Source organism: Sarcophilus harrisii, chromosome 2 (genome assembly GCF_902635505.1).
Source record: "Sarcophilus harrisii chromosome 2, mSarHar1.11, whole genome shotgun sequence".
NCBI classification, from domain to species: Eukaryota; Metazoa; Chordata; class Mammalia; order Dasyuromorphia; family Dasyuridae; genus Sarcophilus; species Sarcophilus harrisii.
This window is the reverse complement of record NC_045427.1, coordinates 283,464,905-283,488,539: the sequence shown is the minus strand read 5'-3', so window position 1 is coordinate 283,488,539 and position 23,635 is coordinate 283,464,905. Positions and strand designations below refer to the sequence as shown.

General features: G+C 38.1%; 2 protein-coding genes across 5 annotated transcripts in view; one reads left to right on the top strand and one right to left on the bottom strand.

The window, feature by feature from the left end:
- The window catches only part of ASB2 (ankyrin repeat and SOCS box containing 2), an 84,723-nt gene extending 70,301 nt beyond the window's left edge, over nt 1–14,422 (top strand). For all 4 annotated transcript variants that reach the window (XM_031952332.1, XM_003756158.3, XM_031952331.1 and 1 more), the window contains 3 exons: nt 4,203–4,764; nt 9,617–9,770; nt 11,273–14,422. In XM_031952332.1, the coding sequence (XP_031808192.1) occupies nt 4,203–4,764; nt 9,617–9,770; nt 11,273–11,409 (853 nt within the window). In that variant the 3' untranslated portion in view covers nt 11,410–14,422. The remainder of the gene's footprint in view (nt 1–4,202; nt 4,765–9,616; nt 9,771–11,272) is intronic.
- Nucleotides 14,423–20,719: 6,297 nt separating this feature from the next.
- Nucleotides 20,720–23,421, bottom strand: FAM181A (family with sequence similarity 181 member A). The gene is made up of 2 exons (XM_003756156.3): nt 23,350–23,421; nt 20,720–22,244 (listed from the first exon to the last, which is right to left on the bottom strand). The coding sequence occupies exon 2, from the start codon at nt 22,159–22,161 to the stop codon at nt 21,325–21,327; it is 837 nt and encodes a 278-aa protein (XP_003756204.1). The 5' UTR covers nt 22,162–22,244; nt 23,350–23,421; the 3' UTR covers nt 20,720–21,324.
- Between the last annotated feature and the right edge of the window lie 214 nt (nt 23,422–23,635).

The following is a 23,635-nucleotide window of genomic DNA, read 5'->3' as shown; positions in this document are numbered from 1 at the left end:
AGTACTGAAAAAAAGATTGATTTTTTTTCAATCAGAGGACTTTTACTTGTGGGACCACGTACAAATCGCTCAACCTTCTGGGCCATTATTTTCTCATCTGTAAATTTGGATAGGTCAGATTAGATGACCTTGGGAATCCCTTTCAGCTCAAGGTCTTTGTTCCTATAACTTTTCTTTGAGGAAAAAAAACAAAAGTCCAAAGAGAACCACTGATTCAAAGTTTTCTCTGCTTACCACCTTGCCATTTCTGAAAAAAATTCATTGCCTGTGAGTATTGCCTCCCTTCTTTCAATGCAGTTATAACCCTCTCTCTTTGAATGTACTTTAAACTCAGTTTTCTTCAAAGCATTTGACTCTTTCCTTGACTCTATCTTTCTGAGTCACATGAAGGGTCAGACATGGTGACCTTCCAACAAAATGAGGACTAGGCCCCAGCTGTCTTGATTCCCTTCCCACCCAATAAAGTTCATATGTTCTTGGTCTAATTCCTACTGGATTCCTCTGACTGAAAATACTAGAATCATATATAATACTGCCCTCCCCCAAACAGTAGTACCTTTGTTAGGCCTCCAAGATAATATTTGCCTTTTGAAAGGGACTTTACTGTCATAAGCCAAAGGGATGAGTGGTGGAAGGAAAGTCAGACAACTCGGAGAGCCAGCAATATTTCTAGCTGATTTTTCTATGTATAAGATCATCTCGGATTTTACATAATTATTTTTGCCTATATGGATAAATCAGCTTATTTTCACACACTACACCTCTCAGTCTAAATTAACTGATAAGCCTTATCTTGGAGAGAAACATTAAGAATCATTCAAAACAAATTGAAATTCTAGTACACTTAGAAAAAAAGGATTATAATCCTATAAATCTGCCCTTGTGATAAGCCCTATAAAAAAGTATCAGTACCAGAGAATATTAGAAATGAAAGGATTTTTGGATACAGAATAAATTAGAATATAGGACACAATGTAGTTGGAACCAAAAGGGAATAGCCTTGGAAGCTGAAGTAAACCTGAAATGTAGTGTTTTGGTTTTAAAATGGATATAATTATTAATTTTTAAAAGTGAATAAGTGTTTATTTTTTTCTCTCACCCCTATTGAAAAAAGAAGCATCAAATTTTCATAATAAATATGAATAAAGAAAAACAAATACCAATATTGATCATGTCCCAAAACGTCTGTCTTATGCTACCTTTTGAGTCTATCAAATCTCTGTTAGGAAATGGGTTACACTTCATCATCCATTCTTTGGAATCATGGCTGATCTCTTCATTGATCAGAGTTCTTAGACCTTTCAAAGTTATTTTTTCATAATATTGTTATTATGTAAATTGTTTCATTGGTTCTTTTCATTTTATTCTGTATCATTTTGTACAAGTCTTCTCAAATTTTGCTGAAACTGTCCCTTTTACATTTCTTGCAGGCAATGACATTTTATTTAACTCATATACTGTAATTTTTCAGTCATTGGAGATAATTATTTTTGCCTTGTCTACCTTACAAAGTAAGGGGGGAAAGAAATTTGTAAATCTTAAGTGGTATAGAATTGTTTTTTTTTTTTTTTTTTTTTTTTTATTTAATAGCCTTTTATTTACAGGATATATACATGGGTAACTTTACAGCATTAACAATTGCCAAACCTCTTGTTCCAATTTTTCACCTCTTACCCCCCCACCCCCTCCCCTAAATGGCAGGATGACCAGTAGATGTTAAATATATTAAAATATAACTTAGATACACAATAAGTATACATGACCAAAACATTATTTTGCTGTACAAAAAGAATCATACTCTGAATTATTGTACAATTAGCTTGTGAAGGAAATCAAAAATGCAGGTGTGCATAAATATAGGGATTGGGAATTCAATGTAATGGTTTTTAGTCATCTCCCAGAGTTCTTTTTCTGGGTATAGCTAGTTCAGTTCATTACTGCTCCATTAAAAATGATTTGGTTGATCTCGTTGCTGAGGATGGCCTGATCCATCAGAACTGGTCATCATCTAGTATTGTTGTAGAAGTATATAATGATCTCCTGGTCCTGCTTATTTCACTCAGCATCAGTTCGTGTAAGTCTCTCCAGGCCTTTCTGAAATCATCCTGTTGGTCATTTCTTACAGAACAGTAATATTCCATAATTTTCATATAAGTGGTATAGAATTGTGACAGTATTTTTACAAAACGTTTAGAACATAGAATGTGAAATCACTAGAAGTCAGCAAGTTTAGGTAACTTAGCTTTGATGTTACAAAATCATATGAATACCATAAAACTAATCTCTATGTTTATTTAATCTGCCTACCTGACATTGATGCTAACAGCTCACTGATCCTGAATGACTCCTTAAATTTTTCTGGATTTATTTTAAGATTATAGCCTAGAGATAGTGGTATGCTGGTAAAAGGTTTAACAAACAGTTTTCTAAAAATATTTGAGAGTTTAATCTGCATTATTTACACTAGGTTAGGTGAGTGGCAACTAGATGGCACAATGTCAGCTCTGAAGGCAGCAAAGTCTGAGTTCAAATCTGTTTCAGGCATTTACTAGCTTTGTGACCTTGAGTCAAGTCACTTGACTGTGTTTATCCCTGTTTCTTCATCCTACAATGAGTAGGAGAAGGAAATGGTTAACTACTCTAGCATCTTTGCCAAGAAAACCCTAAATGAGGTCAGAAAGAGTCCTGCATGACTAAACAATGACAACAAATTAATATTATCTTAAATCTAGATCCTAGCTGATCACCAAAACAATTAGTCAAGCCCTGATTTACAGCGTCGGTTGATTCCTAGATATAAATACTCAAAATATAAATTTGACTAGCAGAGTTCAGCATACTCCTGATCCATCTCCTCACTTTACAGCTAAGGAAGCCAAGGCTCAAAGAGATTAAATAATATTTCCAGAATTACACAGGTTAAAAACATCAGAGCTGGAATTGGAACTAACATCCTCTGACTCCAGAGAAAATGTCTCCCCAGCTAAAATGAAATTTCCTGTAAGACAAAGATTATATTTTCTACCTTTTTGTCTCTCTTAGCCCATACTTTTCTCCCAGGGTACCTACATGGTACCAGGAACATAATAAGTTTGTTAAATTAGTATGAATAACTAATATATATATATATTACCTATTATTTGCTAAATGCTTTACAAACATTATCATTTGATCATTACAATAACCCTGAGAAGTCAGTACTGTTATCTTAATTTTACAATTGAGAAAATTGAGGCAGACATAGGTCATGTGCTGTGCCTAGGTCATAACTAGTAAGTGTCTGCTGAATTTGAAATCATTTCTTCTTGACTCCAGACCTAACATGCTATGCCATCTGACTGCATCAATTATTGATTGTGATAAAAAATAGTATCTTCTTGAAACAGTTATTTATGTTTTTCAGACTACTTTCATCTATTTATTTCCTCCTTTTATCCTTGTAACAATACTTTTAGGAAGGACATATGACACTATTCTATTTTTTGTTAATAACAATAACTAATATTTATGTAGACCTTACTATAAGCATTTCAAAAATATTATTTTACTTAGTTTTTACAATAACTCACAATAATTATTATTCCCATTTTACAGATGAGGAAAATTAAGGTAAATAAAGATTAAAATTGCCTGCCTAGGACTTAATAAGTATCTGAAGCTGGATTTTAACTGAAATTTTCCTGACTCTAGGTCCATTGAACATCTATTTTTATAGACAAGGAAACTGAGGGTCAGAAAAGTCACTTAAGAGTCACTGGTTGAATTAATTACAGAATTACTTTCTTTCTTTCCTTCTCCTCCTTTTCTTCTTCTTCTTCCTCTTCCTCCTTTTCTTCTTCTTTCTTCTTCTTTCTTTTTCTTTCTTTCTTTTTTTTTTGTGAGGCAATTGGGGTTAAGTGACTTTCTAAGAGTCACACAGCTAGTTTACGTTAAATGTCTGAGCCCTGATTTGAACTCGGGTTCTCCTGACTTTAGAGACGATGCTTTATCCACTGTACTATTAAACTGCCCCCAAATGATCAAGCACTCCTTTTTTAGGGGGAAGAGGTAAAACGGGGTTAGGTGACTTGCCAGGGTCACAGCACTGGTAAGAGTCCGGGACTAAATTTGTGCTCAGGTCCTCCCTGACTCCAGGGCCGGTGCTCTCTCCAGGGTACCACCTCACCGCCCTTCCCCTAACTTCTCTCTGTCTTGCTCCATAGGATTGTTCAGATGCTGCTCCCTGTGACAAGCCGTACACGTGTCAAGCGCAGTGGTATAAGCCCCCTTCACCTGGCTGCTGAGAGGAATAATGATGACGTGCTGGAGGGACTCTTAGACGCTGGCTACGATGTCAATGCTACCCTTTCCCCTGAGCGGTCCCGGCTGTATGAGGACAGGCGGAGCACTCCCCTGTACTTCGCTGTTATCAATAATAACATTTATGCTACTGAAATGCTTCTACATGCTGGAGCAAGCCCCAATCTGGACATCATCAACCCTCTGCTCATCTCCATTCGCCACGGCTGCCTCAAGACCATGGAGCTCCTGCTGGACCACGGTGCCAACATTGATGCCTACATCTCCAGCCACCCGACCACCTTCCCAGCCACCATCATGTTCTCCATGAAGTGTCTTTCCCTTCTGAAATTCCTCATGGACCTAGGGTGTAATGGAGACTCCTGCTTTACCTGTCAGTATGGGAATGGCCCCCACCCAGTCACACAGTCAACTTCAACCAGGTTCAATGAGATGCCCTTGGACAAATCACCCACTGTTGTCCAGGTAGGTAGAGAGACCCAAGACTGGTATGGAGTCCTAGAACCCCAGAGCTGGAGAGGATCTCCGTTATCAATGAGTGCAATTTCTACCCAAATAATGAACCTCATCTATAACACCCCCAAAGTACGATTATCTAGCCTAGGGGTCCTCAAAGTTTTTAAATAGGGGGCCAGTTCACTGTCCCTCAGACTGTTAGAGGGCCAGACTATAGTAAAAACAAAAACTTTGTTTTGTGGGCCTTTAAATAAAGAAACTTCATCGCTCTGGGTGAGGGGGATAATTGTCCTCAGCTGCCGCATCTGGCCCACGGGCTGTAGTTTGAGGACCCCTGATCTAGCCTCTGCTTGAAGACCTCAAGATAAGCTGTTCCGGTTCTTGGGATATATTTACCATTGTTGGAAAGTTCTTCCTTATGTTCAGTTGACCAGTAGGCATTTAGTAAGAACCTACTATGTGCTAAGTCCTGTGGTAAGTCCTAGAAATAGAAAAATAAAAGTGAAACAGTTCTTACCCTCAAGGGTCTTATATTCTAATGGGGAGAGACAACATGTAAATATACACATCTAGTCATAACATATGCAAAATGAATACAATGAAGTTTATGGAAGAGAGCATTAGCAGCCAGGATAGAGGAGGATAGATCAGAAAAGGTTTCCGGCAGAATATGGCACTTGACTTGAGTCTTGAAGGAAACCAGGAATTATGAAAGATAGAGATAAAATTACAGTCATAGAGAACAGCAAAGACAAAAGCTTAAGATGGGAAATGGAATATCATGTATGCAGACTAGCCATTATGATGGAATTATAAAGAGTCTTAATATGTAAGAAGACTAGAAAGGTAGAAAGAGAGCAGGAAATTTAAATGCCCAATTTGACTTTCTGTGATTTTTGTCTATGTTTTTATTTTTTGTCTCAGGATCAAAAACTTCCCTATGAATATTTTAAATATTCAAATACAGAAATTATGGTTGCTCTCTATCTCTCTCCCCTTAAAAAAAAAAAGCAAAAACAAATTTTCCCTTATTTGGGTTAAATGGTCATAATTTTTTCATGTGATTCTCATGTGATAGTCTCTAGTGCCCTTCCCACCTCAGTTCAGCTGCTGTGTATGTGATCCAATTCATCAATATCCTTCCTAAAATATGATGCCCAGAAGAGAGTATGGAATTGTGGATATGACCCAATGAGGGCAGAAGCCAACATTTCCTGGTCTGGAAATGTTCTGGTCAACTTTACATTAGTCATGTATGGGTTCTTAATTGCAAGATTTTTAGTCAATTCTATTCAAACATTTATTACGTTCCCACTGTATGCAAAATACTAGTGATACTAGATATCGAGGAAGCTGTTGAAGATGAATCCAGATACATACACATCCCGCACATATGGAATTTCAAATATAATAGGGAGAGAGAGACAGACCCCTTTGGGTATCTGTTATTGCAAAGTGAAGGGACTAGGTAAAGTGGTCTCTAAATTTTTTTTTCAATTTCAAACACTATGGTTCAATTTATTTTGAAGACAAAATTGGTTTGTGGCTAAATCAACTAGGGCAATGTCGGACTAGGTCTTGGGGGGGTTATCTTTGCCCTTTCTCTCATTTCTCATATGCCATCAATTATCAAGTCCTATTAATTCCACTTAAACAATATCTCATATCTGTTGCCACTTTTCTTACTCTGACAATTCAAGTTCTTATTATAAATTACCTAAACTATAGTTATGATCCACCAATCCATAAACATTTATTCAGTGCTGGGGCTACAAAAAGAGGGAAAAAATAGTTCTGGACCTGATGGAGTTGAATGGAGAGACAACAAGCAAATATGTATATACAAAGCAAAATGTGTGCAGGATAAATAGGAATAATTAACAGAAAGAAAGCACTAGAATTAAGGTAATAGCCTTCCTCTTCAAGGGAGATGAGGAATGTGCATTTGCAGGATACGATGAGTCTCATCAATTTTTGTAGAGTTGACTGTCTAAGATAGGCTTTTAAATCACCCAGATGATGGACCAGGGAAATAATTGAATGAGCTCCGGGTATCTCTGCTTCAAAGCTTTCTCCTTTCCAATTCATCCTGACTACAATTATAAAACAATCTTAACTATTCATAGATGTGGTAATGTGACACCTTTTTTCAAAATAATTCATTGTTCTATTTTGTCTACCCAGAAAAGTTCACTCTCTGTCTGGCATTCAAGCCTTTTATACTTTGACATAAGTCTACTTCAAATGAGATGTTTTCTACCTCTTGCAGAGACAGTCTCATGTGCTTTTGCTTATACAATTCTCTGTCCCTGAAGTTTCCTGTCTCTTTATGAAAAAGATTGCAGAATATGATATAAAATGTATATTAGAAAGATGCAAAGCCAAGTACTATGTGAGTTCCAAGGGGAATCCAGAAAGATTTACTTGAGAAAGTATCATTTTTAGGTAGATTTGTAAAAATAAATAAGAATTAAGTTAATAGTTATTTTATAAACTAGATTATGAATTTCCTAGGGATTTCTATCTTATCTGATCTGTGTTTTGCTCATAGATGATTGAATCCCTAAGGCAGGGATTCTTGACTTTTCTTGTGACATGAACCCCTTTGATTAAAGATTAGCAAGCTAGATGATTCACTAGATAGAGAAATGGACCCAGAGTCAAAATGACCTGCCTCAAATATTTTCAAAGTGACTTTAGATAGGTCAGTTAATTTTTGTCTGCCTCAGTTTCCTCATCTGTAAAACAGGGATAAAATAATAGTACTTATCTCATAGGGATAGGTGAGGATAAATTGTGATACTATTTGTAAAGTATTATTAAAAGCCAGCTACGATAATGACTGGGTAACTGAGTGACAAAGTATATAAAGTGCTGGGCCTGAAGTCAGGAAGCCTCCTCTGATTCATGAGTTCTAATCCAGCCTCAGATACTTATATAATCCTGCTCAAGTCTTAATGCTGTCTGCCTAAGTTTCCTTATCAGTAAAATGATCTGTAGAAGGAAATGGCAAATCACTTCAGTATCTTTGGTAAGAAAACCCTAAATGGGGTCATAAAGAGTGGGAGAGGACTAAAAAAATGACTTAACACCACGATGACCTTGGATCTCTTTCTCAAAAGGGTTTCAAACACAAGAAATAAAATATATAATGTCAGATTGAAACCAATTATATTGAAAGAAAATAATCAAACTATTTTATAAAAGCACAGGTTTACGAATCCCAAATTAAGAACCCCTGTTCTTGAGATTCCCTCAATTCTCCAAGTCAGAAATAAGACTAAGCAGTAACTAATTTGGTGCCACTAGAGGGCACTAATATCAGTTCCAAAGTGAAGGAAGCAATGCGTACAGGCTGGCAGTTTCTGACCGAGAAAGCTACCCTTGAGAAGACTTTTAGAACATCGCCAAGCTGAGAAATTTGACTAATAACTTAGAAAGGAAAAAAGGCAGTTTCTATAGTTTTGTTTAGCGTGTCGTAGAGATTGATGTCCCTATTTAAAATGTCTTTTAGCTCCTTAAATTATTTCCCTGGTTTATCATCTTGGGTGATTTAAAAGCTTACCCCGGGGAGAAACAGATGGGAAAACTGAGGCAACTCTCCAAAAGTTGATGAGATTCATCATATCCTGAAAAACGTACATTCTTCATCTCTCTTGAACTAAATCATTGACTTACTGGGATAATTTATTGTGTGGGTTCCTGGAAGGGAGTCACCCAATATAAGGTCATATAAGGATGACCAGAAAAAGTAGTAATACTTCAAATACAAAGATGATGTACTTTGGTAGGTAATGAATTGACTGTCCCTGGAAGGTTTTAAACAGAGGTGTTATACTGATTTTGAGAAAATTACTGCATTAAGTGGCAGTTTGAAATAAATGACTCTCTGCTTGGAGATCCAGCGAAAGAGAGAAGCTACCAGGTCCTTCTGTAACATGCCCTAAAAGGAACAAATATAGGCAGGAAAGAAGAAAGAGAGGAAAGAAAATATTCATTTATTAAGCATCTATTGTGTTCCAGGTATTGTACAAAAACCTTTTACATAATGAAGGAGTTGCTATTATGATTCCATTTTACAGTTGAAGAAACTGAGGCAGTCAGTGTTGAGATGCTGTCCCTAGGGTCAGGCAGGAAATATCTAAGGCAGGATTTGAGCATGCTATTTACTTTGCTCCCTCCCCCCCCCCAGTTGTTTCTAGAATCCTGCACTGATTGGACCAGAATTAAATATTGGATTTGGTGTAGCATTTTTGTTACTATTATTTTTGTTAAGTAATGATTCTTCATGACCCAATTTGGGATTTTCTTAGCAAAGGTACTAGAGTGATTTATGCTTTCCTTCTCCAGTTCATTTTACAAATGGGAAAATTTACAGATAAGTAAACAGGATTAAGTGGCTTGCCCAGGATCACACAGCTACTAAATATCTGAGGCTGAATTTGAACTCTTCAAGTTGAGACTTCTTGATTCCAATCCCAGTGTTTTATACACTGTGCCATCTAGATTCCTGAGAATTATATTGTATTAGCTCATTTGATCCTCACAAGGACCTTGTGAGTTAAATACTGAAACAGCATGCCCATTTTATAGAAAAAACAGGTAGACATGAAGAATTAACTTGCTCAGGATCATATGGCTAGTAAATTGCATAGTCTAGACTTGAGTATAGATATTTGAACTCCAAGTCCCAAGCTCTTTCCTGCTTCCTTCTTCATAGCTTCATAGATCATACCTGATATGCAAATAGTTGTAGAGTTGTAATTTAAGAATCTCTCTTCTTAGGATCCTTGGATTATTATTGAGAAATATTAATAAATCATTGGTTGAGATCCTGAACTGCCTATGTTTTTTCTTTCAGTTCTGTGAAATCATCTCTGCCCCCGAGGTCAGTCGCTGGGCGGGACCCATCATTGATGTTCTCCTGGATTACGTTGGGAATGTGCAGCTGTGTGCTAGGCTGAAGGAGCACATCGAGAGCTACGAAGACTGGGCTGTCATCAAAGAAAAAGCAGGTGTTTATGAGCGATGGGGATGATCTACTCCCAGCAGGAGAGCTGCTCACTCAGGCTTGTTACACGTGATTTCCTTCCATGTACACTACAGTCTAGCTACACTGGCCTGTATTCTGCTCCATGCCATTAGAAGGTTTTTCTGGACATGAGCTAACATCTGCTTCTATGTAAAAGGATATAGATGAAGCAGTACACAGAATACTGGGCCTGGAATAAGAAGGATCTGAATTCAAGTCCAGGCTTGTGATTCTGGCAAGTCATTTCACCTTTGTCAGCCCAATTTCCTCAACTGTAAAATATGGATTCTACCTACTCCCCCAAATTGTTGTGAGGATCAAGTAATATTAATATTTGCTTAGCATAATACCCAGCACTTGATGCACTATATAAAATATATTTTATTATTATTATTAATTCCCTCTCTTGGATTACTGCTTTGTGATGGAGGAGCTTGCATAATTCAGTGAAAACTATGAGTTATGCCATGCAGAATTACTTACTATAATACAGATAATAGGAAAGAGTTCTGACAAAAGATGATTCACTAGAGAGGGAAATGGCAAATGTGTTTATCCAATTCCAGTATGTTTCTCAAGAAAACTCCATGGGCAGTTAATACTTGGGGTCACAAAGGGTCGCAAAGAGTTAAAATATGACTCATCAACAAATTATTATCATTAAATCTTTCAACCTATTTCTGCAATAGTAGTTATAGTTACAAGGAGAAAGCATCCAAGGCAACCCCTGACCAAGCTGAGTTTGGTTCAAACCTCTATCAAAAAATAGTTTTTATTGAGTCCCTACTATGTGCTGGATACAGCTTTAGATCCTCTATACGAGTAAACACAAGACCAAGTGATGGGTTCCTAGGAAGACCTTAGATCATACAGAATATTAGAAAGAGAATAAAGAATGTTAGAACTGGAAGGCTCCTCTGACATTATTTTGTCCAAACCTTTCATTTTAACGAGGAGGAAACTTTCTTATTAAAAAAAATGATTTGCCCAAACCATGCAGCATAAGACATTTACAAAGAACTTTAGTGTTCTTTCCTTCAAAATAATCCCCAGAGGTAGCTAATGTTAAGTATCTTTATAGCCCATTTTATAGATGAGGAATATAAGGCTCACCAAAGTTAAAACACTTTTTGATAAGTGTCATGGCCAGTATTTTAACTTTGCCTTCTTTCCATTTCAACAAACAGTTTTTATCCTCTACTACTTAATTATTCAGGACTCTTGAAAGAGTAATTCTAATAGATATGAAGGTAGGGTTGGGTTGATCTCTGAGCTCAAGATAAACAACAAACATTTATGTAGAGTGTGCTCTGTAAAAGAGGTTTGATCTGACTTTGTTAAGAACTAGCCAGCCTTCTGCTCTCAATACCTGGGACTCCATTGGTCAGGCTAGTATCTCTGGGTAAAGGTAAGAGCTGAGTGTGTCTAAGGTTCTCAAGCCTTCAAATACTAACTCCATGATTTCCATTTTTCCTTTTGTTCTAGAGCCGCCAAGGCCCCTGGCTCACCTCTGCCGTCTGAGAGTTCGAAAGGCCATTGGGAAATACCGCATCAAACTCATAGACACTTTGCCACTCCCTGGCCGGTTGATCAGATATCTGCAGTATGACAATTCTCAGTAATCTGCCATGCATTGGAGGAAGACGAGTTTCCTCCTGAGATTTTACACAGCAGTGATTAAGTACCAGGATGATGAAGGCTTCCAGTGATGATGGCCAACTGACAGGACTGCCCTCAGGCTCACAAGGTTCACAGCTACAGCATCACTGTGGCCCGCCCATGGACTCTGTCCTTGGTGGGGCTGCAGTGTAAGAGCAAAGCTAGGTGGGCTGGGGGAGGAGGGGAGGGAGCAAGAGGGACTTACACAAATGCTGCCATGACCAGACTAGAAGATAGGTTTACCGACTTATCACTAATTCCAGACTTTGTTGGCATAAGGGGAAACTGTTATAAAAGAAAACCTATCAACTTTATAGAGTTTACAGGCCTTTGAAGTGCAGTCAAAATGAAAGGAATCTCAAGAAGTCCAGGAAATACAGAAAAACAAAAGCAAAATTTGCCTGGTATGCCGTGATATAGTTGTGAATAGAATAGAATAACCCGTTAACCTTTCACAGTATTTCAGCAGATTTCCTTAGATTAACTTGGGTTCATTTCTTTGTTAAATTTTTACTTCATGAATCATGAAATCTCAGAGTAGAAAGGGACTTCATTAAGGTGTCTGGTCTAACCTTATGTTCTATGTAGCAATTCTTTCTGCAATGTCCCTGAGAGTGTGAGCAAATAATTTCCTGCTCTGGGTATCAGTAAGTCCCTTTGAAAAATCAGGGGTTGGTCTTAATGCTCTGAGTGATTCCTTCCAACTTTTGCAACATATGCTTCTTTTAAATCGGGCACATTTTTCTCCAATCCAAACTGGATGATCACTTCTACTTTCATTTTGAGCACCACCTAGTGGCTCCTTGTTATGGTGCGGTGATGTCTCTGGACTTAAAGATCCAAGAGCATTTTAAAAGATAAATCCCTGACAAGACTTAATCCTTCCATCTCATATCCTGTGCCTCCTGTTTTCTACCTTTTCTGAACTCAATTGTTTTTCTTTCTCAGTTTTCTTTTCAACATACTGTGTTTGAGGATTGGGGACTGTAATAAGATTTTTGTCTCAAAGTTTTGATAAATACAATGGATGTCTCCTACATGAGACCTGACAGTTGTTAGCGTTCCCTTCCCTCCATCCGTGCTACACTGGCCACACTTTATTTTGTATATATATATATATTTTTTATTGATGTTGTTCTTCACTGTCCCTTCCAAATGCTTCACTCCTCTTACCCTACAGAACCTTTCTTTGAATAAAAAAAAATTAGTTACTAGATGCTAGAATCAAACTTCTGGGTCAGAATGGAGCCTGATCATTGGAGTCAGGGTTTACTGCAGGAAACATTCTGGTCACTGATTTTTGTTCCGAAGAGAACTAAGGACACACAACAAACCATCACAAAAGCAACTCTGGCCGTATGAGTAACATCCATTTGCCGTTCCTCACACAGAAATCTATCCTTTTGATTTGTTTCCCATAATCTATAGACCGGGGGAATATGTCAATTCATTATAGACATGATGAGGATCAGATTGCATACCGAGGTCACCTTTGGGAGTCATCTTATTCATAGAGATACATAAGTCTTCATTCCCACAGATCTGCTTTTCTATAGGAGTCAAGACACTGGAAAAAAAAGAAAGCTTACACTTAACACTTAGTGTATGTTATAAGCAAAAGTACTGTGATGATGACAGGGCTTTCCTGGAGCTCTAACAATGATAATAATGCTTTAAGGTTTACAAAATGTTTTCTATATGTTAACTCATTTGAACTTCACAGCACTTCTGTGAAGTAATTACTATGATTACCCCTTTTACAAATGGGGGAAAAACCGACTGGGGGAAGTTAAGTAACTTGCCCAGCTTTTAAGCATCTGAGATTGAATCCTAACTCCCTTCTTTCTCACTCCAATGCCAGCACTTTATCTATTATGTCCCCTAGCTTCCTGATCTCACACAACACATATACTGGTTGGTGAGACACCCATGTCCATTGCAGTTACGTGTCCTTATCAGCCCTACCTTTGCTCATTCCCACAAAGAATGGATGAGCTCCACTCCCTAGTGCTATTTGCTCTGTTTTGTCCTAAAATTGCTTGTATTTGCATAGATTTTATGTAATAACACCATAGAGGTAAGTTCTTGTTTTATTTGTATGAGACTCTTCCAAGTTGTCAGACGAAAGGAAACAAGGACATTAACGGTTATGAGGGGCAGTGGGATACTGCAGAAAGGGCACTTGCTTAGATATCAAGAAGTTCAAGGTTTTGGAACTTCTCACTAGCAATACTCACTTGCCCTCAGTCTAATCCCTTCTTTCCTTTAGACCTCTTGTTTCCTTAACAGTAAAATGAAAGAGATGTTCTACCTCTAAGATCTCTTATATCTCTGATATATTAGCAGTCTCTGAAATGTAGTGTGTCTGTGAAGAGAAACACTGAGTCTGTGATAGGTTAATAATGCTTGCTATTAAAACATAAACTAAATGCATGTATAAAGTATTTGTTTTGAAACTTTTAGTGGCAAGGGACGTTAGAATCATGTAGCCCAGTTCCCTTATTTTCAGATAAGGAAACTGAGACCTTAGAGAGGGTGATTTGCCAGAAGTCCCATAAAGAGTTGGAGTAGAAAGTGCAGTCTAAGTAATAGAGATTTAAAAATTAACTCCTAAACCAACATTTTCCAAATGATGAAATTTAATTTTTAGGATTCCATTACACTTATCAGTTGTCCAATGGGTGTCAGAAGCTTGTAGATGAGAAAACATTGCCTATAAAACATACTTCACTAAAACTGTATCTTAAAGAAATTAACTTCCCTCCTTGCTATACAGAAAACATTATCAACAACAATTAGGAAAGTAAACAGTTCTGATCCCAGAACTTAGGAAAGGGATAGCTCAAGAATTGTCTTATGGGATATATTGGTGAGCAGAGAGAGAGAAGGAAGACTTTGTTGAATCATGCATACACTTAGAACTATGGAGTTTTTCAGAATAGACACTTTTTGTAGTATCTTCATTTTAAATCTTTAGAGACTGTTATGTTCCATATCTTGCAGCCATATAATAATGGCAATTGAATATTGTTATTAAAAATATGGGCTTTTGTTTGGGGGAAAAGTTTGGAGTCATTAAAGTTTTGCAATTTCCTTAAGACAATCCACTCTCTTGTTTAATTCTGTGCTCAGTTTATTAGCCATTTGTGTTTTCTATCTTGGGTTTGCTGACAGATAAATACTACACATTGTCTATCCGACTGCACAAAATTTCATTAATAGACATTTTTTCAACCACTTGGTTTTTTCCCTTGTGAATTGTTAGATTAAATTCAAATTTGAAAGAGTTTTGGTTTTACGTTTTGTATACCGAGTTAGGTAAAAGTTGTATTTTTTATAAAATTAAATAGAAATTGATTAGAAAAAAAACCCCTCCAATCTGAAGGCAGCATTACCACTTTTCAGTGTTTCTTTATACACACACACACACACACACACACACACACACACACACACCCCTACACCCCTACCTTCAGGGAAAATAGAGATAAGGGATGATAAAGATAGTCTTGAAAATTTTCTTACATTCTGATCATTTTCTTCTGCTCATGTGATCATAAAATGTTGGAGTGAAAGGGATTTCTTATCCAATTGTTTCATTTGACAAATGAGGAAACCCAATATGCTTTAAAATCATCTCTCCTGGAGATAAGGAAGAACCTAGCAACCTGAGATTTATAACTAGAAGGTATCTTAGGGATCATAGTGTCCTATTTTCTCATTAGGTAGATGAATAAACTGAAGCAACATAGCCATTAAGTGACTTGCCCAAACCCAAAGAACATCCAAGATTTGAACCCTGGTCACCTGATTGCAAAGTCAGCCTTCTTTCCATTATATCATGCTGACTCTTGCTGTTACTAGTCATGAGAGTTAACTTTGTCATCATATCTTTGAGGAAGAAAATGAAGTCCTAGACCCTCTAAAGTTACAGGTGCTCAGAGGGCTCTCTTTGTGGAAGGGTCATTTTCCTAGTCCTGCAGCAATCTGAGCTATATGAACCATTGGAAAGAGCTATATATACTATAGTACTATAAAAATCAGGGATTTAATTAGTGGTAATTGTATGAGACTTTGAGTGAGCATACAATATTACATTAGCCATGTGAATTTTAAGACTACTCTACTTTTTATATGCTAAAGAGAGGATCAGCCTCACTTTTGGGGTAGGAGAGTGATGCACTTTTGGAGATACTCTAAATCTCTTCAAAATTTCATAACCTCCTCCCACATGATTTATAAGTATGTTCATAATGCCATGAATTTGGACAATAGACTAATAGTACTGCTTTGAAACACTTCTTTTGGTTTTAGTATTAAGTGATCATAGAGTTGCCATCATTGAGCCAATTTTCATTTGCGTCCAACTCTTTGTGACCCTATTTGGGATTTTATTGGCAAAGATATAGGAGTAATTTGCCATTACTTCCTCTAGCTCATTTTATGGATGAGGAAACTGAGTTAAGTGACTTGCCCAAGGTCCCACAGCTAGTAAATTTCTGAGGTCAGATTTAAACTCAAGTCTTCCTAATTTCAGGGCCAATATTCTATCCATTATACCATCTAGCTGTACTGATCATAAGAATATCATGATATCATTTAGAGCATTGGGAACTTAAACAGAATCTAATGCAACTTAAACATTTTACTGAGGAAGAAAATGAGAACCACAGAATTTAAGTGTCTTATTTAAGGTCTTAGGTGGTACATAACAGAGCCTGGATTCAATTCTGAATCCACTAATCTAGATTAGAAAAAGAGGAATCTGAAATAACTCTTTTCTATTATATCAGTAGCAAGATGTGATAGTGGGTAGAACACTGGATTTGGTGTCAGGAAGATCTGAGTCTGAGTCCTGTCTCAAGGTACTTATATTAGCAAATATTTCATGCAAGTTACTTAATCTCTCCCTTAATTTTTTTGTCTGTAAAATGGTGTAAGAATAACCCCTATAACCAGGGTTGTTCATATTTGTAAGTTCTTTAAAAACTTTAAAGATCTATATAAATGTCAGCTATTCTTCTTAATATACTTCCTCTACTTATCCACTTATGGAAGCTGCTAGAGGAATAAGTAAGACAATCAAATGTTATACAAAAATTAACGTCTCCCTGTAAAAGTCCAGAAGTCCTAGGATGAAAGATTTTTAGAGCGAAGCTTGATTGCTACTACCATGTGATATTTCTGTAACTTCTCAAGGCTTAAAAAAAATGAGTGCTTTCCTTACAATTGATCTATAAGGCAGCCAGTACAAATGTCACTACCACCATTTGATAGGTCATTCAAACAATCAATCAATATTAAGAACTTATTATGTGCCAGGCACTATGGTAAGTAATTGGAAATATACAGCCAAAAGTAGAATAGGAAATATACAGTCAAAAGGAGAATTGCCTTTTGAGGGGCCTTATAATCTTTCAAAGAAACAAGTGAACTTATTGGTGTTGAGGTAGAAAGGCATTTCTGATCACACCCAAAGAATGTTAGTTGTTTTAGGAAACCAATCTATCTCTAGCAATCTTGGCTAGAAAAACAAAAATCACATCAAATCGATTCCCCCAGTTTGGTCTTTCCCATGTAGACCAAGTCACCCCTAATTTTGACTAGAAAGTAAGAACAAGACACTTGTCCCCTAGGAAGAACTTCACTCAAGCTGGTTCTCTGTCTACAAGACAAAAAGCATTTAGGGCTCTTGAGAGCCTTTGAGGCTGAGTATAATCACATTACTAAATCAAACCATTTGAAACTTCAGAATTGGGGTCTCACAAAATGAATGAAAGAATGGATCACAGAATAATATTGACTATTAAATAGTACAACTTAATATTAATTTTCTTCAGTGGTTAGTGAACACTGGTCATATGCAATTTTAGCTTGCCCTTATTGAATGGAAAACACCGGAATTAGAGTAAAATAGAATGGATTCCCTTGTTTGAAATGTAGTGATTTTTTTTTAAAAATGCCAAATAATTTATTCTTAGTAGTGAAAAGGAAGAGCTTTGGGGATATATAGTCACTGAATTTGTCTCAGCTCTATAATTCTGTTTTAAAAAAGGATTGAAAGAATGTTTAATAATGATTAAACATTCTGAAAGAAAGGAAAAAAGAAAAAAGAAGGAAGAATGGAAGAAAAAGAAAGAAAATGGAAAAGGAGGAGAAAAGAAAAGGAAGGAAGGAAGGGAGGGAGAGAGGGAAGAAAAAGGATGAGGGAAAGGAAGGAAGGAAGGAAGGAAAGAAAAAGAATGAATCAAGGAAGGGAGGGAAGAAGAGAGGAAGGGAGGAAAAGGATGAAGGAAGGAAAGAAGCTGCCTGTTTAATCAGGCAGCAATTTAGGTTCTAGAAAGGCAGATTTATTTTTATAATATTTGAAAAATTACAAATCTTGGAAAGAACTTCAAAAGATAAAAAGTTTATTTAAAAGCAACTTGATGAAAGGTTAATTGAAGTAGATTTATCCAGGTGAAGCATGAGCATTGTTGTTGCCTTGTTGCAGTTGAGTCCGACTCTTCATGACCCCATTTAAGGTTTTCTTGGCAAAGGTATTGAAGTGGATTTGCCAAATTTTTTCTCCAGATCATTTTACAGGAAACTGAGGCAAAGAAAACGGTTCTTTTTTTATTCCAGATCTGACATTCCAGCCCCTAGCACAACCATTATCAAATCCTGTTTTGGGGGCATTATCCTTTCCAGATCAGGGGCTATGGGAGGTCTAAACTTGGTTGGTGGTTATTTGAATGGAGAGAACTGGCAGAAGTGAGAGATGGGGTGATAGGAGAATTGACAAGTCAATGTATGTGGAAACTGAAGTCTGTGTACCACTCAACTATATTGTCTATTATGGGTCTGTTATGGAGTAAGAAATAAGAGAGTTCAAATTTGGCTTCAGATAGTTATTAGTTGTGTGACACTGGCAAGTCATTTCATTTCTGCTTACCTCAGTTTTCTCATCTATAAAATAGGGATAATAATAGTACCCAATTCACAGAACTGTTGTATCTAATGAGATAATTTTAAAGCATTTAGCAGAGTGCCTAGTACATATTAGGTGTACTTCACCTTACTACTTCACCTTAGTACTTCACCTTAATAAATGCTTGTTTCCACTTTTGACAATGGAAACTGCCAAGGGAATTATATAAGACTATCAGCCTTCTACAGACATTCCTTCTGTGCAAATATTCCCATAACAGACTACAGAATCCTACGATAAAAGAACTTGCAGTTAGTCTAGAGCTCAGTTCTATTTCTGATTTTACTACTACTATTACTACTACTACTCATCAGGGGCAGAAAATAATAAGTTATCATTAGCCTCTCTTTTCAGGTGGAGAAACTGAGAGCCAAGAAGAGCAAGTATTATTCTAATATCTAGTTATTATAATACAGTAAGATGTGCAGGTACTGTGCTAAGTGCTTTCTAACTAGTATCTCATTTTACCCTCAATAAATTTTAGGAAGGTAGGTACCATCATTACCCCATTTTACAGATGAAGAAATTGAGGCTAACAAGAGATAACCCTTTCTGAAGTCACATAGCTAGGAAGCATGTGGGGTTATGTTCGAACTCAGGTCTTCTTGATTATATGCCTAGCACTCAATCTACTTTGCCACTTAGCTGCCCCAATTACACAGCTATTATGACTAAATCACATTATAGAACCCTTACAGTAGTAGTACTAATACTGGTAATGGCACTGGTGGTAGCAGCAGTAAGAGTAGCAGCTTTTTAAGGTTTTCAAAGTATATTAATTTCCCATACATCTTAATTCTTCTGGAAGCACTCTGACATGTCAATGTCATTCCTAAAATGTGGCATTCAAAATCAAACAGATGTAATGTGACCAGCAGAGAATCATCAATCCCCTCCCTTTCCCTCACTCCATTAAGGAAACTACTATATCCCTCTTAATACAGTCTATAATTACATGCTATTGATGTATATTAAATCAACACATCAAAATCCGCAAATCTTTTTTCCACAGGAACAGTCATCCAAACACATTTCTTCACCGTTTACTTTTTCCTTAGAGAGTGGATTTTTGTTTTTATAGGGCTTTACACTTATTGCAATTAATGTACCTTAATCAGTATGATCTATCATCCTCAGGTGCTAAAATCTTTTTTACAACCTGTTTCCAAAATGTCAGTAACAGCTTTGGGCATCACTTCATTTCACTGCCCTTAAGTTTATTCCTTTTTCAGCCTTCTCTTTGTCTCAGTCCATATCATTCCTCCAAAAACAACTTTTTCCCCCAACCCTGTTCAATCCACTTCTTTCTCCAACACAATCATTTTCAAATCTTGATCAACTTGTCCATCCCTCTCATTTGACAGGAAGAAACTGAGCCCTAAACAGTTTGATTTGCTCAAAGTGTTATGACAAGTTAGTGGCAATGGCAGAACTAGACCATAGGGATTCCAATTCCTAGCCTGATGCTTCTTCCAAGGTGGATGCTTTGTCCCCTGTCTCGCCTGATATGTAGATGACATTTGTTGATTGTTGACATTTTAGTCATCTTGGCAATGAAATTAAGACCTCATATTTAACAAGAGTATCTTAATTATCTGAATATTTCAGGCTAAAATTAATTTGGTACCCTAAATAATCTAGGCCATTGTCCCAATTCTCTACTTCATTTTGCAAAAGGAGGCACTGCTAAACACTGCCTTTTACTTTAAAAGATGAAAAATTTAATTGACTGAATAGTTATTTTGTTTTCATGGTGCCAAACTCCAGTTGGATTGTTTCTTTTTGTCCCCAACTGGCAAATGCTTAACTATAATAGTGTGGATACAGCCTTAGTCCTGAGTATCTTTTCAAAGAGCAGAACACATCATTCTCTAGAGCTTTTTCAAATAACTAAGCTTCATACTAAAGCACCATAGAAACAGGCTGAGTGCTGCTTTCTTTTCCACTTTACCCAAACTCATCAGGGACTATCCTTACCTAGATTTGCCTAATATTTCCCATTCTTTTCTACTTTAAAAGCAAACATTAGGGATTGTATTTAACCTAGATTTGCCTACCTAATTTCCCATACTCTGATTTTTGGCCCTATTATTCAGTCAATAAACTGACCTGCTTTTAGACCTCTTAGGGATGATATGGGGGGGGGTATAGATAGAATAGGGTTTTTTTGTTTTGATTGGCTTTTCTGATAATGATGCATCATAATTAAGCTTGTGAAGTCAAGAGCTGAACTTTTGAGAATCACCTAGTTCAACCTGATCATTTTAAAGATGAAGAAACTAAGGACCAGAGAATGAAACTAAGTATATAACAGAATTGGTATTCAATTTAAAAAGATCTGAGAAGTAGAAACTAAAAAAAAATTACTTTGCTTTATTTTTTTAACCCTCTTAATATTTACAAGGAAGGAAAAAAACTGATTGGCTTACACATTTCTTGCCAAATGAAATGAATGTTGCTTCCTGAGCACCTATCAGATAAAAGTTAGCCCCCCCTCCCTTCCGCACCCCCTCCCACCCCCCAAATGCTAGAACAGCTGTTTACAGTATAGATCTGGTTCACAATTGTCTTCGGACATGCTGACTGGTTGATGAGAGGCTTATTGATCCTGGCTCCAAATCTCACTGATGCTGTCTGGGAAAATAGTCTTAACCCCCTCCCTTATCCTCCCGTCTCCCCATTCCCTCTCATGACAATAATTATCTTAAATACCCTCAGTAGGCCTCTGAATGTGCTTTTCTTGAATATTGCAGAAGTCATCCACTCAATGTTCCTCATGGCCTTTCCAGGGGGGGCATCTCCCCTGCAGGGGATGGTGGGAAGCTTCCTTTCCAGGAATCCAGGAGCCCAGGCAGGATCTTCATTAGATCACGGTGGTCAGTGCTTTCCAAGGGACACTCACCTGGGGCTAGATATAGCTGAAAACATTAAAAATGGGAGGAGGAACCCCTGGCTTTGTGGGGATGGGTTTCAAGACCACTGGTCTGTAAACTTTCTGGCTTGGACTACCAGGTTCCTTGCAGAAATGACCTATCTCCCCGGGGGAAGATGGACTTTTTCTCCAAAGCCCCAGACTTGGCACAGGAGACTGAGGCAGACCTCCTGGGCTCTGGTAGATGGGTTGTCCATGGTACTGGAATGGACAACAACTCCAGGCACTCATTCGGCCCATGAGGGAGGCTGAAGGGACCTTAGGGGATTCCTTCTCTGCCCTGGGAGAAGCAGGTACAGGTGCAGTCTCTGAACCCAAGGTCTCAAGTCTCTTTTTGCTTTTTTTCCCCTCATAGGCAGGGACCTCCCTATGAACTGGGAGCCCATCTAATCCTCCAGAATAGCTTTGGGCAGGTCGGGGTTCTTCCCAGAAGGAAGCAGGCAGTTGTCTTTTCCTCATGGGGACTTGGTCTGGCCTGGAGGCCTCTGGGATTTGCTCTTGAAGGGCCTGCTCTTCAGGAAAATTCTCTTCCATTTCTGGATTTCCTGGGCCCTTCTCAGTGCTACCATTAGAGGGGGTCCGGCAACGGCCATCCTCAGGCCCCCTTTTTGGATGAGATTCCCCAGATCTATTGGGATAGCATCTTGGCAGCCGGGAATATTTCTGAGAAAATCTCTTGAGCTGTTTCTGCAAATACTTTCTGTGATCTACAGAGCGTCGGCAAGGGGCAGATTTGTCCAGAGCAGCTTTGATGTCACTGGAGGCCAGGTTCACAAAATTGAGTAGCATCTTCACTTCACTGTCGGATGCCATCTCCCTGGGTGCGCCGCCCGGAGATTTCCATGAAGAGCTTCTATTCTCTGGCCCACAGCTTAGTAGATGGACAAATGGCAGACCTAACAAAAAGGATAATAACAATAATAACAAGGATAAGCAGAAGTTGGCATTTATATAGATTTTTTAAGTTTGCAAAGTGCTTTACATGTATTGTCTACTTTCAGGAAAAACAAAACAAAACAAAATAGGGACACTGATAACTGTGGGAAGCACATGACAAACCAGACACCGAGATGCATTTTGCTACCTCTGGCAGTCGCCCACCCACCATACACACTTGCCGACTTCCCTGGTGGGCTAGCACCTAAATGCCTAACCAGCAAACTTTCTTTCATTAGCACTGGCAACTGCAACATTTAGAATTTATCCTGGCTTTTAAAAGCAGTGCACCCTCCTCACTATTCTCTTTTCAATCTCCTTCACTTCACCTCAATTTTCTCTTTCAGGAACTACCCCATTCCTTCCCTTCACATCTCCCTCTGATTCTCAAACCCTCTTACAATACACCAATTATTTTTCTCCTACCCCACAACAGTCTCCATCTTTCTCTCACTTTTCTCAATACAGCCCAAACTTATTCTCCATTCACAACAGCTTCTTTTTCTTTCTGTATCCCCTTTATATCCACTTATTCTTCCACTCCCAGCTCACTACAACCCCCTCACTCCCCCAAGACCCATTCCTTCTCCCTTGCCCACTCACCCCAACCCCATTATTTTCTTCCATATCTTCCTAACATCCCCTCACTTTCTACTTATAACCGCCAATAACTCCCCCAATTCCCCCCCCCCCATATCCTCCTCTTCCTATCCTCTCTCATCCTGAAAAGTTTCTCTCTACTACGTTGCCTCTGAGTTAGGGAGGGCAGTGCTCTGTTCCCAGCTCATCTGGTTACATAGGTAACAGTGAACTCGGTAAAACATCTGCAGCAATTTCATGCCTTCACAACCGCCCAAATACCCTCCATCCCAAACACACGCATGCAGGCACTCATCCCCCTCCCCTCTCTCCTTTCCTCCCTCCCTCCCTCCTTCTTTCCCTCCCTTTCCTTCAGCCAGCCCACTGTGGGCCAAGCTGCCTCCCAAATATTGACTGTTACTGTATGCTGCTGAGGAGGGACCGGGCGGCGGGCTAATCTTGTTATGCAGGTTATACACGACCAACCTTTGGAGGAGCAACCAGCGGCTAGGAGTGTTTAGAAGCAGTTTAGCGGCACTTGAGTAGTCTGAATGAATATCAACTCCTTCGAGCTGGGGGACTTCTCCGGCCAATCAGGAGCCACTCTGCAAATACAAAGACTCCCAATCAGGCGTCGGGCCCCCTGTTCCCACATTCTTTGCCATCACAAATTGTTACCATGGGGACCATCACAAAAAAGACAGCTAATAAAATACCATCATTTCCCGGCAAATTTCTGCCCCCTCATTCTCCCCCCCTCCTCTACCCCCCC

Coding starts and splice junctions, on each gene's coding strand:
- FAM181A (XM_003756156.3), bottom strand. CDS start 22,161: ATGGCATCCGACAGTGAAGTGAAGATGCTACTCAATTTTGTGAACCTG.